The 25835-nt window shown below is 46.8% G+C and overlaps 1 protein-coding gene across 3 annotated transcripts in view; it reads left to right on the top strand.

The window, feature by feature from the left end:
- STAT2 (signal transducer and activator of transcription 2) overlaps window positions 1-25835 on the top strand; it is a 63898-nt gene that overhangs the window by 30376 nt on the left and 7687 nt on the right. For all 3 annotated transcript variants that reach the window (XM_054976936.1, XM_054976939.1, XM_054976937.1), the window contains exons 9-22: window positions 1343-1501; window positions 1593-1685; window positions 5057-5116; window positions 5248-5268; window positions 6602-6695; window positions 9138-9200; window positions 11192-11275; window positions 11715-11813; window positions 17024-17159; window positions 20477-20526; window positions 20619-20716; window positions 21981-22117; window positions 22550-22738; window positions 24795-24852. In XM_054976936.1, the coding sequence (XP_054832911.1) occupies window positions 1343-1501; window positions 1593-1685; window positions 5057-5116; window positions 5248-5268; window positions 6602-6695; window positions 9138-9200; window positions 11192-11275; window positions 11715-11813; window positions 17024-17159; window positions 20477-20526; window positions 20619-20716; window positions 21981-22117; window positions 22550-22738; window positions 24795-24852 (1341 nt within the window). The remainder of the gene's footprint in view (window positions 1-1342; window positions 1502-1592; window positions 1686-5056; window positions 5117-5247; window positions 5269-6601; window positions 6696-9137; window positions 9201-11191; window positions 11276-11714; window positions 11814-17023; window positions 17160-20476; window positions 20527-20618; window positions 20717-21980; window positions 22118-22549; window positions 22739-24794; window positions 24853-25835) is intronic.

Below are 25835 nucleotides of genomic sequence, written 5' to 3' on the forward strand. Positions count from 1 at the left end.
CAAAGGGGGACCTGTCTGACCTTCCCTGTCAGATTCACTCACAAACTCTCTCTGAACAATCCTGAAAGAGGCCTACTGTCAGCCCTTCCGCTGGGTTCTAACTGACCAGTCAGAGAAGAGGAAGCAGCCTGTCACTCAAGTGCTCTATTCCAACTTTCCCTCCCAGCTCTCTGATTGTTGCACTTAGGAAACCTGCTTTCAGGCGCAGTCTGTCACAGCCACACACAGCCTTTTCATGAACTTAAGATAGTAATTCCCCAACTGGCCCAGAATACAGCAGAAAGTTCTGGGGAAAGTGCTGGTGTGCTGTGGGAAGCTGTCTAAACTAAGGCTCTTTTGATCCCAAAGCAGTTACCCACAGAGGAAGCAGCATGATTGATTCCTCTTGCCTTCTTTTAATCAGATGCTGCTAGCCGCTGGGTGGCCAAGTCTTTCTGCTTAAGGTGAAATTTGATAAGTCCTGGTGCAACACAGTTGCATGCCACGAGAGAAGGCTGTTATGGTGCCCCCATGTTTTGGGCAGGGACACTTTGCCAACAAAGGGAGAAAAGAGGAACGTGGGTCTTTTCCCCTCTCTTGCACCTGCACACAGACTGGTCTGTTAATATACTTAAAATCTCTAGGTGGTTGGCAGAGTCTACTGAAGTGTGTATGTGGCGGGACAAGAGGCTACTCTGCCCATATAACGTCTAATACCTGCACTTCCAGCAGATCCAGAAAAGCAAGCAACCATAACAAAGTTGTTATTCTGCACAAATCCCTGCTCACGGTTTGCCTCTTTCTGCTTGGGTGGCAGGCTCAGGTCAGTGGCTTATGCCAAAGAAGAGAGGGCAGTCCTTGCTCAGGCATGCTCAAGAAGTCAGCCTGAGTTGGGTGCGAGAGTGCACTGCACCTCCTGGTTTTAAGTTAGAAAAAATGGCGGACCTGTGTCCTGGCTTGGTGTATGTCGGCTTCATGTAGTCGCTCCAAAGGGAGGGTGAGATGGTTATTGCACTCGAGCCAGCTTCCAAAATGATTGCTGCCCTTGTGGCCCTCTCTGTGAGCCAAGCTACAAGTGACGCATTACACTTGCCTGGCAAGTGAACAGACTCACGTGTATTCATCCCTGTTCACTTGCCCACGTAGTGATCATGTGGAGGGCAAGTGGAGGGCAAGTGAACAGGGAAGAATACATGTGAGTCTGTTCACTTGCCAGGCAAGTGTAATGCGTCACTTGTAGCTTGGCTCTCTGTTAGGACCAATGGAAGGCTCTCCTGGGCTTGGTGCATTGCATAGGTCAGGGTTTGCCCCTGCCCCCTTTTGGTGCCCTTGCTGTCTCTTGATCTACTTTGTGTGTCATTAGGTGCACAGGAAACGCTGAGGACCTTTTCCATTTGCTCTTGGTGCTGCAGTACCTGGAGGACCTGCATCGAAAGGTGACCTACAGTGGAGACCCGCTGCCGCTCCAGTTGCCCCAGTTAAAGCAGCGGCTGCAGGAGCAAATTTCCTGCCTTTTAAAAAGGTGCTACAGCCAGGCGAGGGGTCTGTTTGGCAGAGGAGAGAAGTGCGGGCTGAGCGTGGTGGCTGCTGACCTCTTTCTACTCTGTCCCCAGTGCTTTTGTGGTGGAGAGTCAGCCTAAAATGCCTTTCCCCAGTCGCCGACCACTGCTGCTGAAGACGAACAACAAGTTCTCTGTCCGTGTCAGGTAGGAGAAATGACTACTCTCTTTTCCTCTGGCTGCTTCTTTCAGCTTCTTCAAAATCAACCCCAAGAGAGGAGAGATTTTAAAATAAGACCGAACATCTTGAAGTGATAGGGAGAAGGGCATTCTGATATGAGAAAGCTCAATGAAATGTTTTCTGGAGAATTGTTTGGTGACTGTGATGAGCTATCTTGGGAACAACAGCAAATCGAGCTGAAACAAGACATGAAGATTTATAACAGATTGGGTCTGGAGCACGCGCAGCTCCAAAATGTGGCAAACAACACCCCACCGGGGGCCATTTCAGTTCAGAAACATGGCCAAGGAGGCAGAAGCCCCTTCTTCCCCTACCCCACAGCCACAAGCTGAATTGCCCCCCTGCACCACTTTGAAAATTTCCCACAAGTGCTGCGTATACCTTAATCTGCTTCACTCACAAACATTCATCAGTCACCGTGAAACTGCATGTTTGGTATCATTCCTCTCTTGCACACACACATTTTTAATCCAGTTTTCTTCCATAGTGCTCAGGGTGGCATATGGAAGGATTCCTTCCATTTTACCCGCACAACAATCTTATGAGGTATGTTAGACTGAGAGATGGAGCCTGGGCCGGTGAACTTCCTAGCTGGGTCTTCCCGATCCAGCACTCTTAACCCTTCACCGTTTTGGTTCTTGGATGATGGCTGACTGATGTAAGAACATGGGACTGTTTCTAAGAAGGACAGCTCTGTTCTGAGAGTTTTCTCCCCTCCTCCTGCCTGTAATGTATAATATGACGTGTGCCCAGACATTACCATGCTGAGCATTTCCACTAGAGGCAGTTTCTAGCATGGTTTGGCGAGAACTGGTTGGAGTGTGAGAAGGAAATGACTGTCTGTCTGCCATTTTGAGTAGCAGCCCCACACAATGGCCGTTTCCACACGGCTCCCCGCTGCTCGTAACAACCCGGAAGATTGTGACATCGCACAAACCTCACATGAGAAAACGCGATCTTCCGCGTCTTCTGCGCGATCTTCCGGGTTGTTACGAGCAGCAGGGAGCCGTGTGGAAACGGCCAATGTTCCCTTATTGAATAATGTGCTAATTTTCCAGTCTGTGATCTTGCAGGTTAATCGCTGCAGGTAGAACTCTGATACCATTCACCCAGTTGAGATACTGTTATATAGAGGCAGAACTAGCTGAGAATGAGAATTCATTGATTAGACTCAAGTGGTGAACATGCGTGCGTGAATGTCTATTCTACTGGGCTTTGTATAGCACAGTAGGACCAGTCTAAGGAACTGAAAAATGAATTAGCCTTTTAAGAAATCTCAGCACTGGAGTGTTCACTGGGAGACCGATATGTATGTATATTTTTAAGGGGTTGGGAAAAAGCAAAGATACCCCTTCGTTGCATATCTTGGTATTTTGAGAACTTGCCTTTGTTAACTAGCAAATACAGCTTGCATTTTAGAAGCGTAGATTCCTCGCTGCTGTTGAAAAATCCGTCTTCTTCCCGTGTGTGACCTTTGTGAAGTGTATGAGGGTAGACTAATTCATGTCACCTTCATATATGCAGTCAGCCATGAGAACTGCTTGTGGCTGACGCTGTTCTTTTTGTGTGAATCACATAACCACGTGAGCAGGAGCTGAGCACATGGATCAAAATGTTGGACAAGAACCAAGGAGACCCACATTCAAATGCATGTTCTGCCGTGAATCTCACCGGACAGGGTGCCCTTGGGCCAGTCATTCTTATTATGCTTAACCTGCTTCGCAGGATGGTTGTGAGGACAAAATGGAGCAGAACCATGGATGTCAGCCTGAGTTCCTAGGAGGAAGAGTGGAATAAAAATATAATAAATTCTCATACACAGATCAAATAAATGAAATATAGTCTGCTCTTTACTGGGATTATAACAGACAGAAGTGATTATTTTGCTGCAGGTTACAAATATGAAGGGATGGGAGAGACGGAAACAGTCTTGGACTCTTTGTGTACCAAATTTCAACTTCCTGACTGGTCTGGAAGTACACCCCCATTCTGACTCTCCAATGAATAAGGGGTATTGGTTTGTGTGTGTGGTGTGTGTGTGTGTGTGTGTGCATGCATGCGTGTGTGCTGTGACTCTGGTAGAGCATGTGCTTTACACCCAGAAAGTACAGTTCCTGGCTTGGGTCTTCGGGCACCATTCCAACACTGCAGCAAGAGCCAATGGATGGGCTTTTCCATCTGCAGAGTAGAGGAGCAGAATACGGGAGGGCAATTTTTGCCAGCATCTCCCTCCCCTGTGGATGGCCAGTTTGCTCCTCATACTTTTCCTTCAGGTCTGCTGACCTACAGGACCACAGTGGAATCACAGAAAGCTGCAATGTGGGAGGTGTGGAAGTTGCTTTCCTGTAGCGCAACACCATTCACACTGTTCAGGATTAGGGGTGTGAGCTTCGGGTTTCCGATTTGGATAAAATACCCGAATTGGACCCAAGTTGTAAAGATTCAGGATTCTCGAATCGGGACCAGCATGCTGGCCCCAATTCGGAAACCCCGAATCAAAGCTTCCCTGAAGCATTTGGGTTGCTTTGGGAACCCACCCATTGCTTTGGCTTAAAACGTCCCCACCCCCAGTCCCCCACCCCCACCCCACTTACCTTGGCCCTGCAGCCATGGAGGCAGTGGTCTTCCCTGCTGCCCTGCGGGGCCACGCACCACGGGATCCGGCCTTCTCGGCCGCCATGCAGACCACTTCGGGCCCAGAGGAGGCGGTGCAGCAGAGGTGGCTCCAGCCATCATTGCAGCTCTGCGGGGCCGTTCGGTGGCGGAGGAGGCAGAAAAGGCCCTTCCTGCCCCTCAAATGGCCGCAGCAGCAGCTATTTGAGGGACAGGAAGGGCCAGAGGTGGCGGCTCTGGCCTTCCCCGCTGCCCTGCAGGGTCGTGCACCACCGGATCCAGAGCCTGGTGGCAGTGGTAGCGGCTCCAGCACTCCCTGCAGCCTTGCAGGGCCGTGCAGAGGTGACAGAGAAGGCCCTTCCTGCCCCTCAAATGGCCACCATGGGGGGGGCTAAGTGGGGGGTGAGGGTGGGGGTGCTGGGAGAAAGCCTCCCCCCGAATCACTTTGGAATGCTCCAAATCTATACAGAGCATTCTGAAGTGATTCAAATACCCGGGTTTGGGGTATTTCCAAGTATTTTCGGGGTGCACATCCCTATTCAGGATTCAACTATTTCCAGTTCAGAGGTTTGGGGAGCAGGTGATGTAGAGGACCTTTTGCTGAGACCCTGGAGAGCTTCTGCCAGTTGGAGTAGACAGCACTGATCCTGATAGACCAGTGGTCTGACAAAGGCATTTTTAGGTGTCGGTCAAGTAGATTGTAACTTATTTTGCTGCCATTTAGGCTTCTGGTGAAGCTGATGGATCAAGACCACAAGATGGAAGTGAAGATTGAGATTGACAGGTATGTTTTCGAGTTGAAACCTCTGGCTCTGATTGTCCCGTCCCTGCTGGAGATTGTAGTAGCACAACGGTGGGGGAGGCTAGAGCTAGACCATCAACTGACGATTGTTTTCTCTTTTTCATCTCTTGCAGTGGCTCTGCAAATTTGGTCGGGTAAGTGACAGCTGAGGCGAGGCCGCAAGTCAGAGCAAGGCTATCATTTCCTGACTTGGCCCAGGCGTAGCTAGGGCTCCAGGGCCACAGACGTGGATATCAGACAGTGCTCGTCTAAGTCAGGACTAAGTGTATACCTCAAGAGCTTTAATCTCAGAATTGATCGAGATAAAGTAGACCCTTACCATTTGATGTTCATGTTTGGATCACATGATGTGGGCTCCAGCCTGTTTTTGCTTCTACTCTGCTGTCATTAGATTCATTACATTGTTAAATTTTGCAGGAAATATGGTTGCTTGCTACTGGAAGGCAGTAGCCTGTCTTCCCCGTACCCACGGATTTCACCGTATGTGGTGATCTCTTGAACGAAGAAGCAGTTGACCAATAAGAACTGACAGGGGAGGAGAGAAATCTTCCCTCCCCCCACCAGTCCCCACTTCCTTCATTCTGCCACTGTAAGTCCTAACCGTGCCACACCCAGCCATCCAGTTGCCCTGTACTCTAAGGGCCAAACTACAAGTGACACCTGACACAGGTTGGACACTTGTCAGCTTCCCTCAAGTTTTGATGGGAAATGTAGGCAGTTTGGCAGAATGTTGGACAAGTGACAGTTGAAAAGTCCAGGCTGCAAGACCAGGACGCCTGCATTTCCCATCAAAACTTGAGGGAAGCTGACAAGTGTCCAACCTGTGTCAGGCGTCACTTGTAGTTTGGCTCTAACCAGCTGCCTCCTGTCCTTTGCTGCCCTCAGTGCAGCCAATCAGTCATTTGGTCAGTGATGCTTCACTCTTGGTCATCCTGGTGCTTTTAAAAATTATTATTACGTATTTGCACAGCATTGAGGGCTGCTAGGCAGTGTGAGATGCAAGTTGGGTATGTGATAGTGTCATTGGAGGAGCTCTAGATCTAGTGCTATTTAAGAAATACATTTGAAATGTATCAATAGGTGCATACATAGCATTTCTGAATCTGAACATGTTAGGTTATTGGCACTTGGAGATCATAGTTTGCTTGCGGGATTGATTTACATATATTTATTGTGTTTATAACCTCCCTTCTACCAAAATACTTAGGGCAGCTTATACAAACCGGAACATTAAAATACAGAATGACCAGACAGATATTGCAAAACAGCAGCTCACATGATAGAATCTATCTGCTCATTTAAAACGTGGTCGAGCCAGCAGTAAAACTAAAAGGGTAAAACCATCAGGTCTCCAATAAAAGCATTAGGTAGCAACACGGAAGCCCGGACAGCATCAGGAGAAAAATTGAAACAGCCACAATCCAGAATAGTTATATAATACTCTTTGTCCTTTTTCCCCACTTGAAGGTTCCGAAGATTCAACATCTTGCCATCAACAACCAAAACCATGGTGAAGGACAGGCCCCAGGTGCAGGGCCTCGTCTGTGACTTCAGTCACATTGTACGGGCCTGGTGAGAGGGAACTGGTGGCTGGAGGGCCAAAATTCTGTTTGGAGTTCTGGGGAGGATGTGGGTATATTTATTGGAGAGTGGGGTAGGGAATTCTGCTTAGGTTATAGAGGAGGGGCTGGAAATTATAACTTTCCCAGCACTTAGTTTGGGGATGACCTGTTGTGAGGCTACAGTTCAAACTTGTATCCCCTATCTTTTTTTTTTTGGCCTCTGGCGTTGCCCGCAAAGAAAGTATGGAAAAATTCCCATCGTTTAGTTCATAGGAAGAAAGAGAAGAATGATTTAGAAGTTGCGAGAGAGAGAGAGTGTACAATCATTTCCACTGCTTTATGAATCTCTGAGGTTGCCTACCTATAAAGGACGAGTGAAGGACAGATTTGTAGGCGGAGTTGTGTGATAGCACAGATACACCGAGAGGGTCAGCAGCAAAAACTGCAGTACGCGTCTAATACATTGAAAAGTTTCAAATACTGTTAAGATGGAAAAAATAAGTGCGAAATGCTTGTAAGTCATCCTCGTGTTTTTGCACTCCTCAGCAAGACCCTGAAAAGCAAGAGCAGACGTTGTTCTACTTGTCTGCATTAGGGGTGTGTGATCCGGGATTTGTGATACGGCTAAATAGCAGGATTTATGCCGACCCAGCATAAGCAGCCTATGCCAGATCAAATTGGAGAATCCTGGATCTGTTCCAGAGAACCACACTCTGCCGGGCCAGATTTATTGAGCCACAGCAGAGGCAGAGCAGCAGCGAGCGAGAGGGCAGCGGTGCAAGCGAGAGGCAGCAGGACAGCAGCATGCACAAGAGGCCGGTGGCGTGAAGCAGAGGCGAGCTTCGCACTGTGGCAGGAGAGTAGCACGAGGCTGGCAGGGTCTGGAGGCAGCAGGCAGAGTGGATTCCCATCCCACCCTTGCACCTCTAGCTGAGCTCCAGAAGAGCCCTTCAGGCTGCCGGCAGCTTCCTTTTAAACTCTGTGGCTCTGGCGAGCCCGTGCTTCAGTTTGGGATCATTGACTTTTATGCTGGGCATTGGGCTTCTCTGGTTGGTCATTGGTTTCCCCTCCTTCACTTTGGTTCTGTTGGGCTTTGTTGGTTCGGCTTGCATAGGAGTGGGGCTTGCATTGCAAACTGGCTTTGGCCACAGGTTGCTTTTACTCGAGGCTTCCCTTTGCCTGAAAAGCCTGGGAAATGTTTCTCCCAGAAGAAACAATGCTGTGCGGCTGGGGCCATCTTGTTCAGGAGCTCATAGAGTCAGACCCCAGGGTCCGCTCTTGGCAGGTCTTTAGTAGACAGGAGGGAGTAAATTCCGTGCAAATTTGGTGGAGTTTGCTTGAAAAATGCCCCCCCAGCCCCCTGGATAGTTTTCCTTTTAGGGAATAATGGCTGGATAAACACAGGATTCTCTAACCAGATTAAAGAATCTGACCCAGATTTTGAGGATACCAAATTTTTTTTTGTATCTCTGAAACCTGGACCACCTGAATTTGGGGTGGTGATTCACACCCTTAGTCTGCATGGCTTTTCTTATGTCTGGGTCCTTGACTTATAGGAGCTTAATTTTTAACAGCAGCCTAACTATGGCTGTTGTGGGTTTTCCGGGCTGTATTGCCGTGGTCTTGGCATTGTAGTTCCTGACGTTTCGCCAGCAGCTGTGGCTGGCATCTTCAGAGGTGTAGCACCAAAAGACAGAGATCTCTCAGTGTCACAGTCTCTCAGTGATCTCTCAGTGTCACAGTCTGTGACACTGAGAGATCTCTGTCTTTTGGTGCTGCACCTCTGAAGATGCCAGCCACAGCTGCTGGCGAAACGTCAGGAACTACAATGCCAAGACCACGGCAATACAGCCCGGAAAACCCCCAACAACCATCGTTCTCCGGCTGTGAAAGCCTTCGACAATACAGCAGCCTAACTGTTAGAAATTGGGTGGGGAGCTCACTGCATCTTTGAAGAGGCTAGGCCTCTACAGAATTCACCTTTCTCTGATGGCTACAGCACTCAGTGTGATCCATTCTCTCTTTGGAGTTTGAATGCCATTTGTGAGCTGCCTACCTGTGATATCATCATTGCTAGAGGCCATCCTATTTGGTTTTTTTTCTCTTGCTCTATTTTGCCATATGAGATGCAGCCAGAGAAGGAGGGAAATCTTGGTGGAGGGGCCTTGACCCCTATACAGTTTATTTGGGGGCTGTTTGGTGCATGCCCCTTGTTCACACATTCCTCAGTCATATTCCAACTGCCTTGCTCGAGTCTTATAAAATCCACCTTGATGAAAGTCTTAATATGTTCCCTCTTGTTCCTGCTGCGCTGCTCTTAGGGGCCGCTTGTGGTTCAGATTGTGTAAATTGAGAAGCACGGGAATAGCTTTTTCTGGTGGTAGGAAATTACTTTTTGTTGCTTCTGACTTTCTGTGATTCCTCTTCTTTTCTCTTGGCAGATGCTGAAAGAGCAAAAACCTTGTGGCTCCGGTAAAGGGAAAGGTGGCAAAGGAGCCAGCGAGGTGGGTTTGCCTACTAGGGAAGTGGTGAGCTCCTGGCCCTTCTTTCTGACTATTGAATGAATACAGGGGGATGGGCCAGTACGGGGGGGATGGCAAAAGGTTCTTTTTGGAAAAGATACCATTACTTTACCCAAGGCTTTTTTTCTGGGAAAAGAGGTGGTGGAACTCAGTGGGTTGCCAGCACAGGGGGCAACTCTTGGTGGGAGGTGGTGCCCCTGGTACCACATCTGCACACGCAAAATGCATGCATGCTCCCAGGGCCAATGACATCACTTTGGGTCAGCTGGAACAAAGGGGGAGTTTTTAAAAGTTTAAATCACCCTTGGTGAAAATGGTCACATGGCCGGTGGCCCCGCCCCCTGATCTCCAGACAGAGGGGAGTTTAGAGGGGGTAAGAGTGGACTGTAAACTGAATATGAGCATTCAGTGTGATACGGTGGCAAAAAAGGCTAATTCAATCCTGGGTTGTATCAAAGGGGCCATAGCGTCGAAATCGTAGGAGGTCATAGCCCCTCTCTATATTGCCTTGGTCAGGCCACACCTGGAGTACTGTGTGCAGTTCTGGAGGCCTCACTTCAAAAAGGATGTGGACAAAATCAAGAGGGTGCAGAGGAGAGCGACGAGGATGATCAGGGGTCTGGAGACTGAGCCCTACGAGGAAAGGCTGAGGGCCTTGGGAATGTTTAGTTTGGAGAAGAGGAGATTGAGGGGGGACATGATTGCTCTCTTTAAATATTTGAAAGGCTGTCATTTGGAGGAGGGCAGGGAGCTGTTCCAGTTGGCAGCAGAGGGTAGGACCCGAAGCAATGGGCTTAAATTACATGCACAAAGGTACCAGCTGGATATTAGGAAAAACTTTTTCACGGTCAGAGTAGTTCAAAAGTGGAATCAGCTGCCGAGGGAGGTGGTGAGCTCCCCCTCACTGGCAGTTTTCAAGAAGAGGCTGGATGAATATTTGTCAGAGATGCTTTAGGCTGATCCTGCACTGGGCAGGGGGTTGGACTAGATGGTCTGTATGGCCCCTTCCAACTCTATGATTCTATGATTGCCCTCCATGCCATGTGGCATGGAGGGCAATCTAAACTCCCCTCTGTCTGGAGATCAAGGGGCAGGGCCACTGGCCATGTGACCATTTTCAAGAGGCGCCGGAATGCCGTTCCACCGTGTTCCAGCTGAAAAAAAGCCCTGACTTTACCTCTGTGTCCATCCTTTCAGTGCCGCTGGTATACTTGGGAGGAAAGGGTTGCCTCATAAAGAGGGGGCTGAAGGTTTCCACGGGCTATGGGGATACCCTTGCCTCTCTGATCTGAGGGCTTCAGAACACAATAACAATTATGAAATTTCCCAACCTGACATGCCTCAGAGATTTTCTACTTCAAAGTATTTTGTCATGTAGCTAGTATAATTTCAATTCTATATTTTATCCTTTATTATCAGGAATGTAGCTTTCAGATTATAAGCATAGTACATCTAATTGCCATGCTGGCCCCCATGAACCCCAGCTTTGCACAAATGTGTAAAAAAAGGGGGAGGAGGTTAACAGCCCCCCCCCCATGCCAAATAGCTAGCAACATCTGCACTTCTGCAGACATCCAAACATATTTTAAAAATAAAAGTAGTGATTGGCTGCACAGAGGACCTGGCCAATTGGGTGGGTGAGGGAGCCGAAGGAAAGCAGGTGATTGGGTGGGCAGGCAAGATGGGAGGGGGAAACAGTCACAGTCAAGATGGGAAGCACTAGGGGTACCAGGGGATGTGATTTCTCCTCTGCCAGTTCTTGAAAATCCTGCTCTTGGTGCGTATAATCTCAGCTGTATTTTAATTGCATCCTATCCATAGAACTCAAAAGGAGTATACGTGGTGGTCTAGGTCTTCCATCAAGGTGCTAATGAGGTAGCTTCAGAAAGGTTGCTGCACGGGGTGCCTTCAGGCCATGTCCTGAGTAAGGGGGCAATGTCAATTGGCTGTGACCCTCCCTTTCTTCGTTGCAGGGATCATTGCCCATCACAGAGGAGCTGCATGTCATCACATTCACACTAGATTACTGCTACCTAGGTCTCAGGTGCCAACTGCAGGTATGAGACCCACTAACGGTTGGGGGTTATGGGGAGGCAGACATGCTTTTATGAGTTCTTGGTTGCTTTTAATAATGTGGCACGTAGGAAATGCCGCTTGTAGCCAGGGAATAATGGCATACTTTATCCTTGCTAGGGGAGACTGATTACCTGTGAGTTCGCTAACATGACGAGACTCCTCTTCTGCTAGAGCTGTTGCCCGCTTTCTGCCAGGGTTTCCTCCCTGCTGCTGCTCTTTGCTGCTAGGGAATTAATTTCTACCTACTAAATGCCCAGCAACACTGCTAGGAAGAATGTGTGTCAGGGTTTCGTGGACATTTAGCATCTCGAGACTAATCACAGTTAGGAATGTAGAAACCTGCACCTTCAATCTGCCATCGAATAGTTCAGGGCACTGCCGTTTCCCCCTCTTTCAACCTTTGTGATGTTTCTCCATTAGACGTCCACTTTGCCGGTGGTGATCTTCTCTAATGTCAACCAGGCCTCCAGTGCCTGGGCCTCCATCTTGTGGTTCAATATGCTTGGTGCGGACCCAAAGGTAAGAAACAGACGCAGCCATCTCCCTACACTTCACCTCACAGGCTGGGGAGTACCTCTGGTCTCCGTTTCCTGCCTCCATTGTACCCACACATCTCAGCTAGGTTAGTCTATATGTGAACATATTATGCATGATTCTTCATCTTTCCTTTACTTTCCCTAGCAATTCATCTTTCATGCTCTTTCCTTTTATCAGGGAACCCTCATGTCATTTAGGGGCTTACATGCTTTCCCAGATAGCAGCGTGCCAGTTCAGTGCTCCTGAGCAGAGACCTGATCCCATCCATATGGCAGGATCCAGAGTGTATCTGTGTAAAGAGAATTATAAGTCCCCCTACTACCGCTTACCCAAATATATTCAAAACTCCAAACACAGTAATACAAAGAGATACGAGCTTTATTTGCCAATAAAATCCAGATGCATACCCTCTCTAGGATATATGCATAAAGACCAGTTACATCAGAGAATCTTATATACCCTTAGCACTGATTGTTTACAGAATAAAAGATCAAGGGGGTGAATACAAGCATCCCTTCAGAATTACATTTCCCATGGCACCCAAAAAGCCTGATTGACAGGCCAGTCAGATCTCACTGTAATATAAATACCTCAAGGGCTTTTTTCTGGGAAAAGAGGTGGTGGAACTCAGTGGGTTGCCCTCGGAGAAAATGGTCACATGGCTGGTGGCCCCACCCCCTGAACTCCAGACAGAGGGGAGTTTAGATTGCCCTCCGTGCCGCTCGGCGCTCGGCGGCACGGAGGGCAATCTCAACTCCCCTCTGTCTGGAGGTCAGGAGGCAGGGCCACCAGCCCTGTGACCATTTTCAAGAGGTTCTGGAACTGCGTTCCACCGCGTTCCAGCTGAAAAAAATCCCTGAATACCGCCATGCTGAAGTCATACTTTTGTTATAGGTTCGAAATGCTTCTGGGAAGTAACACATTCAAGGTTAAAATCTTAGTTGCAAAACTAAGAAAACATTTATAGTTAAAAGGGGTGTATAAAATCTAACCCTCCCTGCAAAGGCTGCCCACCATCCTGTTTTAGTTTGTAAGGCTGACTACATAATTAGAAATACGTTTTCTTTTAATGATGTTTTTAAATGTTTTATGGAAATGAATTTGATTGTATTTTTATGGGTTGTGATCTGCCCTGAGCCCGCTTGCTGGGAGGGCAGAATAGAAATGTGAAAAAATAAAATAAAAATAAAATAATTTTCTCACCTCACTGTTAAACTGTAGGGTTTAATGTCGGGGAAAGAGTCTGCCTACCAAAGCAAATTTGGCCTCCTGTGTTGGAGTTTAGCTTCGGTGATGCTCACATAGTATTTTAGGAGAGGGGTCCTCCGAAAAGTCCCTGAAGAGTCTGCTTTATCTGTCTTCCCCACTAAGCATAAGGACCTCTCTAAAAAAGACTTGCCTGTCCTTAAGATGCTTCCTGTGCTGCAGAGACACAAAAGAGGGTGGTGCCATCCATGCCAGAAGCAACAATTAGAAAAGACGGCTTGTATTGTGCCACTTCCACTAGACAAAGTTGAAAGTTTTCCTCCAGTTTTTGCAGTTAATGTTCCAGTGGAAGAACCACTGAATGGCTTTTCTGCACAGGGTTTTTTCATCAGTTCTGGCCCCGTATGGCTTTGGTTTATCCTCTGATTTTTACACACGTTTTTGTGCCTTTAGTTCTTACTTCATTTTGGATCTTCTTTCTTTCCCTTTTTCCCCATTCTTTTGAGACCATTTTTACCCCAATATTTTCTGAAAGCTGGAATTGAGTTGCCTTTTTTTGTGTCTAATATTTCTTTCATTTTTGTTTGTCCCGCCCATTCTCGCTCACCTTCAACCCACTTTGCAATGATGGTGCTGTTATCATTGTCAAACCCCTCCCCTCCCCTGCCCTGAAAATGAGTGGTTTGTTTTCAGTCTTTTTTTAAAAAAAAGTTCAGCCTTTATATTGATAAACATGCACAAAAAAGTTAATGGGTTTAGTAGGTTCTCTGAATTCCCTGCTTTCATTTTTTCAAAAAAGTAAGTCTAACCCCTTCCCTTGCAGAGATATGTCTTTTTCCTTATATCTCCACAAGGGAAAGGACTAGAGACTTGTTTTTAAAATGAAACCAAGGAATTCAGAGAACCTTCTAAGCCTATTATTACAATGACAGTAACGTGTATGGGGCCGATTTTTAAAAAGTTAAAATTGTCCACAACAGACCCCTGTAAAAGAACATAAACGGAATTTGTGTGTGTGTGTGTTACTTCAGTTTTTAAAATTCACACAGAATGCTCGTCTTGCTGCCAGACACATGTTTTTGGAGTTGATAAAGCCAAATACACTATTATATTTGTTGCAGCGACAGCCTTTTTCTTGTAGCTGCCATTTTGCAAGATGGCAGATCTTTTTTTCCACATTCTTTTAGGATGTTTATATTGGTGTCAAACTGTATGTTTTTGAGGTCAATAAAACTATGTTATTATTTTTGTTGTAAATACGAAGTATTATTTTTTAAGATTTGTAATTTTGGGGAGGGCAGGTAATAAATCCAGAGAAGCTTATTTTTTAATTTTTGTAATATTGGCATAAAACATGGTGGGAGAATTGGCACAAAACATGGTGGGAGCTCCTAAAAGTACAGAAAATTATTTATTCTGCCACCTTAAATTACAGTAAACAAAATATTAGAGGTGTTTGTTTGTCAGTGTGATAATGATAATGCTTACATATTGGTTACACTCTTATGCTTAAACAAAAGTTACAGTCCTAATGCAGAAAGTAAATTGCTATGCAACATTTTCACAGTTCTTTGGATGCTTGTAGAAAAGAGAACAAATTAGTTCAGCCTTCTTGTACCTGTGTGCATTAAATTTGCAAGTTTTACAGCCACACAATGTCAGTAGTTCCTCTGGTATGGGTCTGAGACCCTTTGTTGGTATCAAACGCTCATCTCCTTCGTCCCAGTTATTGTCTATAGGGTTGAGCACTGAATGGTTAGGAGAGTATAAATGACTCTCTGATTACTAGAAATATTCATTGATTACTAGAAATGCCCATTGAATATGTCCTCCGGGGGAGTATGCAGTAGATGGGAGCATATCCTGGGATTTGTCATTTGTGTATCTGAAAGAAACAGCTTGAACATGTCTACATCAGCATTTCAGGACCATACTCTGACAAGATCCTTTTCCACATTTGAATTTTCTTCCTGTGGCAGATTGTCAGTCTCACCAAATTGTTCTAAGAACTTAAGAGGCTCTGCTCTCGTTGCCGATGGTTTGCTTCCAACCTTGCACCGTCGCTGAATAGAATGTGGTTCTTCACAATAATGCTGCATACTTCTGGTCCAAACTTGATGTGCAAGTTTGAGAAGATGATGTGCAGGAATGAAACATTGTTTTTCTCCAGTCCCAAATCTGACCCAAAGCTTGTATAATCCTTTGCTGTGGAAGGAAGAGGAGTATTTCAGTGGTAGCACCACCACTGATATTGATGATAATATGCATCCCATGAACTGAACCAATTTTCTTGGACTTTTGGATGACTGATACTATTAACTGAATAATTTTAAATTTTATTTCCCAGCTTTCATTTTTTTAAAAAGTAAGTCTCTTTCCCTTGTGAAGATATGTCTTTTCCCTTATATCTCCACAAGGGAAGGGACTAGAGACTTACTTATTTTTAAAAAGAAAGCTGAGAATTCAGAGAACCTGATAACCCTATTATTACAATGTTCTAATACATTACAATATAATATAATAATTATTACAATGTTATAGCGATATTATAGTGCCAGTTTAGGGTGAGGGAACTTGCTGCAGCCTAATCTAAGGTACACACTGGTGTACAGAAAATATATCGATCCAAGAGAATAGTCACAGTCCCAATTAATTTGGCCTCTTTTATAGGAAAGTGCTTCACTCCAAATGTAACTTCATGAGAAGGAGCACTCGAGTAGGCACATCTTTTGATTAAAAAATAATTATTCATTTTTCTGCTGAAGTGTAATTGTGCTAAGAAAAAATAGATAGCAAATGTTAGGGTTGCTGTGGCTTCTTGAAACGGAAACCACTAATTGAAAAGTCAATTTCAGTATTAATGGTGATTAGGAGAAGGAGGAGCCTCTTTAAATAGTCTGAGAGCTGCATTTGCTTTCGAGAACTGGATGAGACGGACTTCTTAGTAACAGCCTTAGGATCAGGCACTCCACTCAGTGCTGTTTGGAGCCACCATTTTTAATTCTGCTTCCAAATGGTAACAAAAAAGCAAGACCTCTGCAGGATTCGGTCATTTTGTGGAACGAATCTCAATCAATCTCTCTCTCTGCTGTCGCCTTTTGTTTCCTAACTTATGTCATAGGAGTGTCAGGTGATCCACAGCTGTGTGGCACCATACAACTGTGTGCACGCAACAACCTTTTATACATGTAGACCACTCCATATGAGGGTCTCCTAAGATTGCCGATCAGCCTAAAGAAAAATGTCCCGTCCCTTTCATAGAGGCTTAATGAATAGAAATGGGCAGCTGAAGATTTTCAGAATGGAGGTAGATAAATTCACCTGGCAAATACCAGGCATTAAGCCTTTATTAAAGGGATAGAGCATTTTTTTCCCCAACCAGTTGGCAACTGCCTTGAGGAAAGGCAGGTTGCAAAAATTTTAATAAATGCTGCCACTCTGCTGGTAACTTGTTAAGTCCTATGCGAAAGCGCCTTTTGTAACTTGTGAAGTAGCTCATGTGACTGAGTTTGTGTATTAAAGGGCATTCTGTTCCGTTTCTTACAGCGCCATCCTACAAAGAGTTAACACCATTTTAAGTACATTGACTTAAAAGGATATAATTCTGTTTAGAATGGCACTGAAGATCCTAGATTTTCTTATAAATTATGCCGCGTTTGAAGTCTTCTTTATAATAACATTAATAATAACATTCAATATATATTCCGCCCTTCAGGACAACTTAACGCCTACTCAGAGTGGTTTACAAAGTATATTATTATTATTATCCTCATAACAATAATCACCCTGTGAGGTGAGGCTGAGAAAGCTCTGAGAGAGCTGTGACTGACCCAAGGGCACCCAGCTGGCTTCAAGTGGAGGAGTGGGGAATCAAACCCGGCTCTCCAGATTAGAGTCCTGCTGCTCTTAACCACTAGACCAAACTTCTGCTCATACAGTCACTCATCTGATTTATCTCTCTCGCTGTTTTTCCTCCTTCCTTTCAGAACCAGCTGTTTTTTTCCAATCCGACTGCTGCCACTTGGGCCAAACTGTCAGAAGTGCTCAGTTGGCAATTCTTAGATGCTACTAAGCGAGGCCTTGATGCGGAACAGCTGAAAATGCTGGGAAAGAAGCTCTGTGGTAATGTGGGGCAAGTGCAGGGCTGGAAGAGTCAGGTGGAAATTCCTACAGGATCAGGGAGCATGTGGCCAGAATCTAATGGAGGATATGGGGAACTAGCAGGGCTTTTTTTCTGGGAAAAGAGGTGGTGGAACTCAGTGGGTGACCCTCAGAGAAAATGGTCATGTGGCTGGTGGCCCCGCCCCCTGATTGCCAGACAGAGGGGAGTTTAGATTGCCCTCCGCACTGCTCAGCGGCGCGGAGAGCAATCTAAGCTCCCCTCTGTCTGGAGATGAGGGGGCGGGGCCGCCAGCCATGTGACAATTTTCCAGAGGTTCCGGAACTCCATTCCCCCGCGTTCCCCCTGAAAAAAAGCCCTGGGAACTAATATAAGTTCTAGCTGCTCTTAGCAGTTCATTAGGGTGAAGGGGAAGCTAGTGGATTAAAACTACAACGAGTAGCAAAGATTGGGGTTCAGACACGGTTCTCAGGTTCCTGGAACAAAGGCTTTCGTTTTGCCCCAAAGAAACAGCGGCAGAAGGTGGACAGAGTAACTTTTGTGGGTCTGAAACTGAAAAAGAGACTGACAGCATAATCCAAAGGAGAGTTGTTTAGGATTATGCTGTGAGTTCTCTGGATTGTTGCCTAGGAGCCATTGATCCCTGGGATGGAACATGAAGCTGTTTTATTGCCCTTAAAGCTTTTTAACCCCCATGTTCCTGATTAGAATCATAGAATCATAGAGTTGGAAGGGGCCATACAGACCATCTGGTCCAACCCCCTGCCCAGTGCAGGATCAGCCTAAAGCATCTCTGACAAGTATTCATGCAGCCTCTTCTTGAAAACTGCCAGTGAGGGGGAGCTCACCACCTCCCTAGGCAGCTGATTCCACTTTTGAACTACTCTGACCGTGAAAAAGTTCTTCCTAATATCCAGCCGGTACCTTTGTGCATGTAATTTAAGCCCATTGTTTCGGGTCCTACCCTCTGCTGCCAACTGGAACAGCTCCCTGCCCTCCTCTAAATGTGATCAAAGGATGGGTTTCCCCAACCCACATAATTTTTTTATCATGTGTTTTTGGGTAGAGCAGCAATATTAAAACTGAATTAGTGATGGTGAATATAGACACCAGATAGGTACTGGTTACTTGGGAATCATTAATACAGAGTTACTTGTTGCATTTTACTTGTTCGTTAATACGGGTGTGCAAGCCAAAAATTTTCGGCTAAAGCCGAAAGCAGAAAGCCGAAAGAGGATTCTCTTTCATATAAGCCGAAAGCCGAAACGGCCAGCTGTTTCGGCTTTCGGCTTTCGGCTTACTTTCGGCTTTCGGCTTTCGGCTTTTTCAATGGGAAAATGCCTCCGGCGTCTTCCCGGACGTCTGGGGGAGGCATTTTCCCACCGAATCAGCCCAAAATTGGTGGGGACCTTCCTCTAACCCCTCTCTACAAACCCCCCAAGTTTCAGACCGATTGGACTTTGGGGGGCCATGTTATGGCCCCCCAAAGCAGGTCCCCCTATCCTCCCATAAGAAAGCGAATGAGCAGCATATTGTTAGCATGCTGCTGCTCATCTTCTTCATTATTTCCTATGGGGAAAAATGAAGAAGCAGGCTTCCTTTGCCACCCTCAGGGGCCCTTCTCCCACCCCTCCTCCCACCCCCCACCAAGGCTCAGCCTGCTCCCACTTGGGGGGGCCATTTCATGGCCTCCCCAAGTAGGTGCTCTCATCTCTACCACTGACAGCTGGGGGAGGCTTGTCTTGCCAGGGGTGGCATTTTGCATGCAAAATGCCCCCCAGCCCTCTGGGGCCCTTCTCCCACCCTTCCTCCCACCCCCCACCAAAGCTCAGACTGCTCCCACTTGGGGGGGGCATTTCATGGCCTCCCCAAGTAGGTGTTCTCAGCCCCCAAAGTCCACCCCCTACAGCCCCACACAAACCCAATTCCCCCCCAGCTGCCACACACAGACCCAAATCCCCACATTAGCCCCTCACAGACCCAAATCCACCCCCACCTGCCCCACACCCATAACCCCAGGAACAAGCTGGCAAAGGCCAGCCCTCTCCCTTTGTTCCCTATGCTGGGAACTTCTAAACTCTCTTTCCCTGGGCAATTCTGCACAGCCCAGGGGTGCCACAATGGTGGGCACACTTCTGAGTGCCAGCTGGTCCCTGTGAAAGAGCACCTGAACCACAGACACCCTCCCTCAAATTCCCCCACCACCTACAGAGATGGCTGGCCAGCCAGCCCCATTGTTCCCTATGATGGGAACCAACTGCACAACAAAGAATAAAACAAGAACAACACAAAATAAAGTTTTTAAAAAATTATTTTCTCCCTTCCAAAGTACAAGTAGGCAAAGCATAATGACACATTACACCAGCAGTCCCCCACACAGAAAAATAACACAACTCACTTAACATCAGAGAATCACAAAGCACGATTCCTGTCAAAAACACTTTATTTCTTGAACAGCTTTAGGTTACACAGCAGGGGGGAACACCAAAGGGCATGGCAGCACTATCTTACACAAAAATAACACAACTCACTTAACATCAGAGAATCACAAAAGCACAATTCCTGTCAAAAACACTTTATTTCTTGAACAGCTTTAGGTTACACAGCAGGGGGGGAACACCAAAGGGCATGGAAGCAGTATCTTACACAAAAATAACACAACTCACTTCACATTAAAGAATCACCCCAAAAAATTGCTGTCAAAAGCACTTTATTTCTGTAACTGCTTTAGGTTACACAGTAGGAAGGCACAATAGAGCAGGAAAGCAGTGTACTACACAAAAATAACACAACTCACTTCACATCAGAGAATCACACAAACACAATTGCTGTCACAAACGGTGAAGTGGGTTGTATTATTTTTTGTAGTACATTGCTATCATGCCCTGTTGTGCCCTCCTACTTTGTAACCTAAAGCAGTTACAGAAATAAAGTGTTTTTGCCAGAAATTGTGTTTTTGTGATTCTCTGATGTTAAGTGAGTTGTGTTATTTTTGTGTAAGATAGTGCTGCCAACGTTTTGGCTTTTTTTCTTTCGGCTAGCCGAAACGTTTCGGCTTAGCCCGAAACGTTTCGGCTAGCCTGAAAGAAGCCGAAACACTTTTGTTTCGGCTTTCTTTCGGCTTTCAGAAAGCCGAAATGCACATCCCTATTCGTTAATATGAAGTTACTTGTACTGTCCTTTGAGGTCTGCCTTTCAGCTCAAAAATCTAGAAGTACCGATAGAGGGGAGTGGGAGTGCCAAATAAAAAGCGAAAAACTACCCTTGCTTGTCAAAGTGATTATGTGACTTACGGCTTGCCCTTCCTTCCCAATTAAAGGGCCGAAGGTAAAACCACAGAACATAATCACTTGGCACCAGTTCTGTAAGGTAAGTTTCTCACCTTAGTGCAGCCCCTTCTCTCCCTCTGATACTCATCTAGCAACTTCCCCGCTAATAAGCCGTCTGTGATGGTCCTGCAGGAGACATGTCCTCCCGGGGAGAACTTCTCGTTCTGGACTTGGCTTGATGGAATCTTAGGCCTGATTCAAGAGCACTTGCTGGAACTCTGGAAGAATAAGTAAGTAGTGAGAGGCAAAGAGGTGGGAGGGAAGGGAAAACTTTAGCTATTTTGAGGTGCAGGAAGTTGGGGTAGAAATGTGATTCAGGAATCCTAGTTCCCAGCTGATCTTCTATACCAAGTCCATAATTACGCCACCAAGGGCCTGTTAGTGTGCCGTGAGAAAAGTAACTTAGTTGATTGAAGGTTCCTGTGAAACAAAAATACCCCTCCATATAGAGGCCACCCACAGTGTGTCTGTGATTCAGTGCTTTTTCCTTGCCTCTTTACAATCAGCCTTCATCTGTGAGGGTGGGTTTGGGGGATAATTTTGCTGGATATGCAATTCAGATAAGTTGAATCTTCTGTTATTCAATCAGTCTTAGCAGAGAGATGCAACGAAATACAGATATTTAGAAAATGTTGTTCTCCGGGATACCTGCTGTTGCAATGAGCATAGCTAAGCGGGTTATGGAGGAATAGCTCCATCTCTGTCAGTATAGTGAGCTGAGGAGCAAAGCTTGTACAAGCCGTGCCTTAAGGAAAGGATAATTCTGGCTTAATTATATTGTGTACTGAACGGGGCCAGCTGCGGCAGAAGGCAAGCCTTAGTAACGTGTTGGGAAACCTTTTGCTACAGCAGTAGGTAGCAAGGTTTTGCACTTTGCAGAACTACATTGATGCAAATGTTTACAGTCTTTCTGTAAGGAAGGATTGAGGGATGCGGTAGGAGGACTCAAGAAATAGAAAATCAGCAGTATTGAAGGCGAGGAGTCCAGGCCCCATTGGACCTGAGGTGGGCACACAGCAGCCTAGCAGGATTCTGTTGGGACCAGGGCTTACTGGTGAGAAGTGCAGAGGCACAGGACATGAGCCACCGCGGAAAGAGGCTATTTTGCTATATTGACCGGGGCACTGTTTCCCAAGGATGGTCCTGCCCGGAGCTGTCCCTAGGGGAGAGTGAATGACGGCTCTCTGCTCTCCCTCCCCGGGTGGCTGGGGGAGACCTGTGCTTCACCTGAAGGAGCTGCTGATCATGTAGCAGGCCTCCAGCAGACTCCACCATCCAGGTAACCAGCAGTGGCTAGGAGCTTGTACCAGCCCTGCATCTTATTACGGACCAGCCTGGCCCTGCCATTATGAAATGCTTGCAGTAGAGGGTACCAGGGAGTGACCGAGGCTGCAATCGTCAAGAGGACATTGCGTGGGATGGGCCAAAGGGAAAACAAGGGTGACGTGTGGCTTCTCCTTAGATATTTTCCTCTGCTCTCTTTTCTTGCCCCAGTCTCATCATGGGGTTTGTGAGCCGCAAGCGTGAGAAGGATCTGCTGAAGGAGAAGCGGGAGGGCACCTTCCTGCTGCGCTTCAGTGAAACTACCCGAGATGGTGGGATCACCTGCACCTGGGTGGGATACAACAACGGTGAGCCCCTGGGGGCCAGGCCTCATTCCCTTCCCCCCCCCTACTGTGTATAAAGCAGTCTTTGATAACTGTTTGTCAGCCCTGGTTTTGCCACCTTCTGGGCACGGAGCAGGGGGCACTGGGGGTGTGGCGGGGGGAGGGAGTTGTGCATTTCCTGCATTGTGCAAGGGGTGGACTAGATGACCCTGGGTGTACCTTCTAACCCTAGGATTCCATGAGTTGCAGCATCCAGTGGCCTCTCGCATGTCAAAGGGTGCAAGAGCCGAGGGCAGCCATGAACTGGGCTCAGGGTTTTCCAAAATGCAGTTTTGTATACTAGCCACTTCTATACTCTGTACATCTGATGCTGGCAGATAAGCTAGTATAAACTTCAGGGTGCTGCAGGAATTTCTGTTTGCCTTTCAACTACCGACTTGTGCACGAATTTTACAGGGTCCCCAACGTTCCGCTCGGTTGTGCCCTACACCAAAGCGGAGCTGAATTCCTTAGCGCTGCCTGACATCATCCATGACTACCAGCTCTTAGCAGAGGAGGACATCCCTGAGAATCCACTCCGTTTCCTCTACCCGGACATTCCCCGTAATGAAGCTTTTGGTCCTTACTACAGTGAACGTCGGGAAGGTACTGTTGCCTGCCCGCTTCGCCTCTCCTTTCTCATGAGTGGTTTTCACACAAGAGCAGGGCTGTTGGCCTCCTGCTGCTCTACAGCTGCTGAGGGAGGGCTCCGCGTCCTAGAACTTCCTTTGGAGGAGATGGCTTAAAAACAGACTTCCCGCTTCTATGGCTGCTGATCTGAAGATGCCGTTATACACTTCAGTGCACGAGTGCTTTGCAGAGCGAAGGGGGTGAAGTGGGAGGTCTGTGGTCTAAGATGCTTTGTAAGCAAGTGAAGATAGATATAACCAGGGCTTTTTTTCTGGGAAAAGAGGTGGTGGAACTCAGTAGGTTGCCTTTGGAGAAAATGGTCATATGGCTGGTGGTCCCGCCCCCTGATCTCCAGACAGAGGGGAGTTTAGATTGCGGGCAATCTAAACTCCCCTCTGTCTGGAGGTCAGGGGGCGGGGCCACCAGCCATATGACCATTTTCAAGAGGTTCCGGAACTCCATTCCACCGCGTTCCTGCTGAAAAAAAGCCCTGGATATAACACAAAGAACAACACTCTCCAGTGGTGCAGGTCCCGTTTTGCACCTGTGAATCAGCTAATTTGCATGCCAATGAATGTCATACCCGCTTAGATGTCCATTTTGCTCTTCCTCCCATGCTTCAAGCATATACATGCGTGCGTGCATGTGTGTGTGTGTGTTATTAAGGACAGAGACACATAACAGCCCTCACACTTTTTGGATACGCAAGGAAAAGGGTGTTCTCTTGATGACTTCATCAGGCCCTCACCAGGAATTGCCGTCTGTAGGTGACTTCTGCTGCCAGCTTGGCAGTTCTGAAGGGAAAGTATATTTGTGCTGAATGCAGTGGGGGGTGGTTCTTGCAACGTCCTTTCCCCCACCAGTACTTTGCCCCTCTTTCTTCCAGTTAAAGTTGATTATTTTAAGCTTGAAAATTCTTGAGCCATGTCTGGCAAAATCCCAGAAAGCCCGGGTAGGGGAGGTTGAAATAGATTTCTTGGTTTTATGTATGTACTGTCTGCTTTTGACAGTGAGACTCAAAATGGATTACAAAATTATAAAACAGTGTAATAAAGAGTAAATACAAGAAAAAGTGCAATAAAAGTGGATTACCGAAGTAGAGAATGATGAAGTAAAGACACGATACATCCAGGGAACAGTGCAGGGAGGGTAAGGGGTGGGAGAGGGAGGGGCGTTGTTCTTCATCGCCCGAGGCTATTAATAGCAGAGTCAATTATTGGATCATGTTTGCCTAAGGACCTGTTCTCAGGGCCCCTTTCAGCAGAGGTATGGGAAACCTCACTGCAGGCTTAATAGGCTTTATGTATAGTATATGCCAGTTTGGTGTTGTGGTTTAGAGTGGCGGGACTCGAATCCGGAGAACCGGGTTTGATTCTCCACTCAAAGCCAGCTGGGTGACCTTGGGTTAGTCACAGCTCTTCCAGAGCTCTCTCAGCCCCTCCCACCTCACAGGGTGATTGTTGTAAGGATAATAATCACACACTTTGTAAACTGCTCTGAGTATGGCAGTAAGTTTTCCCAAAGGGCAGTATATAAATTAAATATTATTATTATATACAAAGGTTTATTCATAGATACAGGTGCCAATGCGGTATGTGCTTGCCTTTGGCTGGAGAGGAGAGGTGGGCCATTTCCACACGTCTTACTGGCCTGTGGAACATCACACGAAAGACCCGGAACTGACAGCGTCTTCTTGCTCGAAATCGCACCAGGAAGACGCTGTTATCTGTGCAAAATCACGCAAAATTCCCAGATAACAGCATCTTCCTGGCGCGATTTCGCTGTTATCTGCGTGAAATTGCGCAAAACTCCCAGATAACAGCATCTTCCTGGCGCGATTTCGCTGTTATCTGCGTGAAATTGCGCAAAACTCCCAGATAACAGCATCTTCCTGGTGCGATTTCGCGCGAGAAGACGCTGTCTTCCAGGTCTTTCGTGTGATGTTCCACAGGCAGGTAAGACGTGTGGAAACGGCCCTGATGTGTATGATATTACCTTCCACCCGTATATTCTGTTTTGTTTCCTTTCCCAGGTGACCTGATGGAGCAGAGGAAATACCTGAACCACCGTCTGATCAGAGTCTCTTCTAGGTGAGCAATGCTGTCTTTCCCCATCTTGGCCCCTTCAAGAATTGACTTGCCATGTTTCTCCTCTCCAGTTTCTCCCGGGGTTACTGTGAATCCACCTTCCAATTTCTGGTAACAGAGGAGTGGGGCTGTTCCAGAAACCGTGAACCCAGTTTCATCCCTAATAGGCTCAGTGGTTTTCTTTGCACACATTCTCTTGTGGGGATGGAAGGGTTAACACCCAAACTTACAGCGGCTTCCAAAATTGGATAGGATGGATCCCGTCAGTCTCACAGAGTTCTGCAGTAGAAAATGTACACGTTGCTTAGACATGTTTATTCTGCATTCTGCCATTAATGACTAAATATTCTGTTTGTCACATAATAAAGACCACTTGGCCCGTCATTCTGAATTCTGGCATACAGAATCTATGTAGGGAGCCAAATTTCAGAAAGACAATGTGTAATTTGTTTGAAGTTCCAACACACTTCACAAGTCTGCAACTGTTTTGTACCCAAAACGTGCTTCATTTTCTCTCTTTTCTTTTTTTCTGGCTTATGTTTTGTCAGAAGTTCTCAAAGAAGTTCTCTAACTAAACTCACTGGTTCTTAGAGCCCAGGCTCCATGCAGCTACACTTCTTTTAGATTTGTTTTTCTTTAGATTTAAAAAAAAAATTGCATTGTTATTACATCCAGTCTCTCCAGTGTGCATTCCATGTCTTTGTGCATTTCAACCATAACCATGAAGATGTCTTTATTGGGAAAGACAGTTATATTTAACTAGCAACAAAACCAGTTGTGGGAAAAAATACAGCGGGCTCTAGAAAGGGCAGGGCGGGCAGGCCATACATTGCCCCCTCCCAGCTTCCCGATTGAGCTGGGGGAAGGTAGGGTGGCCAGGCTGGGCATTGCACCCTCCGCAACGTCCCAATTGGGCCAGGGGAGGGCGGGGCAACTGGGCCAGGCATTTCTTCCCTCCCCTGTGCCCCATCTGGCTGGGGGGAGGG

Source organism: Eublepharis macularius, chromosome 4 (genome assembly GCF_028583425.1).
Source record: "Eublepharis macularius isolate TG4126 chromosome 4, MPM_Emac_v1.0, whole genome shotgun sequence".
Taxonomy (NCBI): Eukaryota; Metazoa; Chordata; class Lepidosauria; order Squamata; family Eublepharidae; genus Eublepharis; species Eublepharis macularius.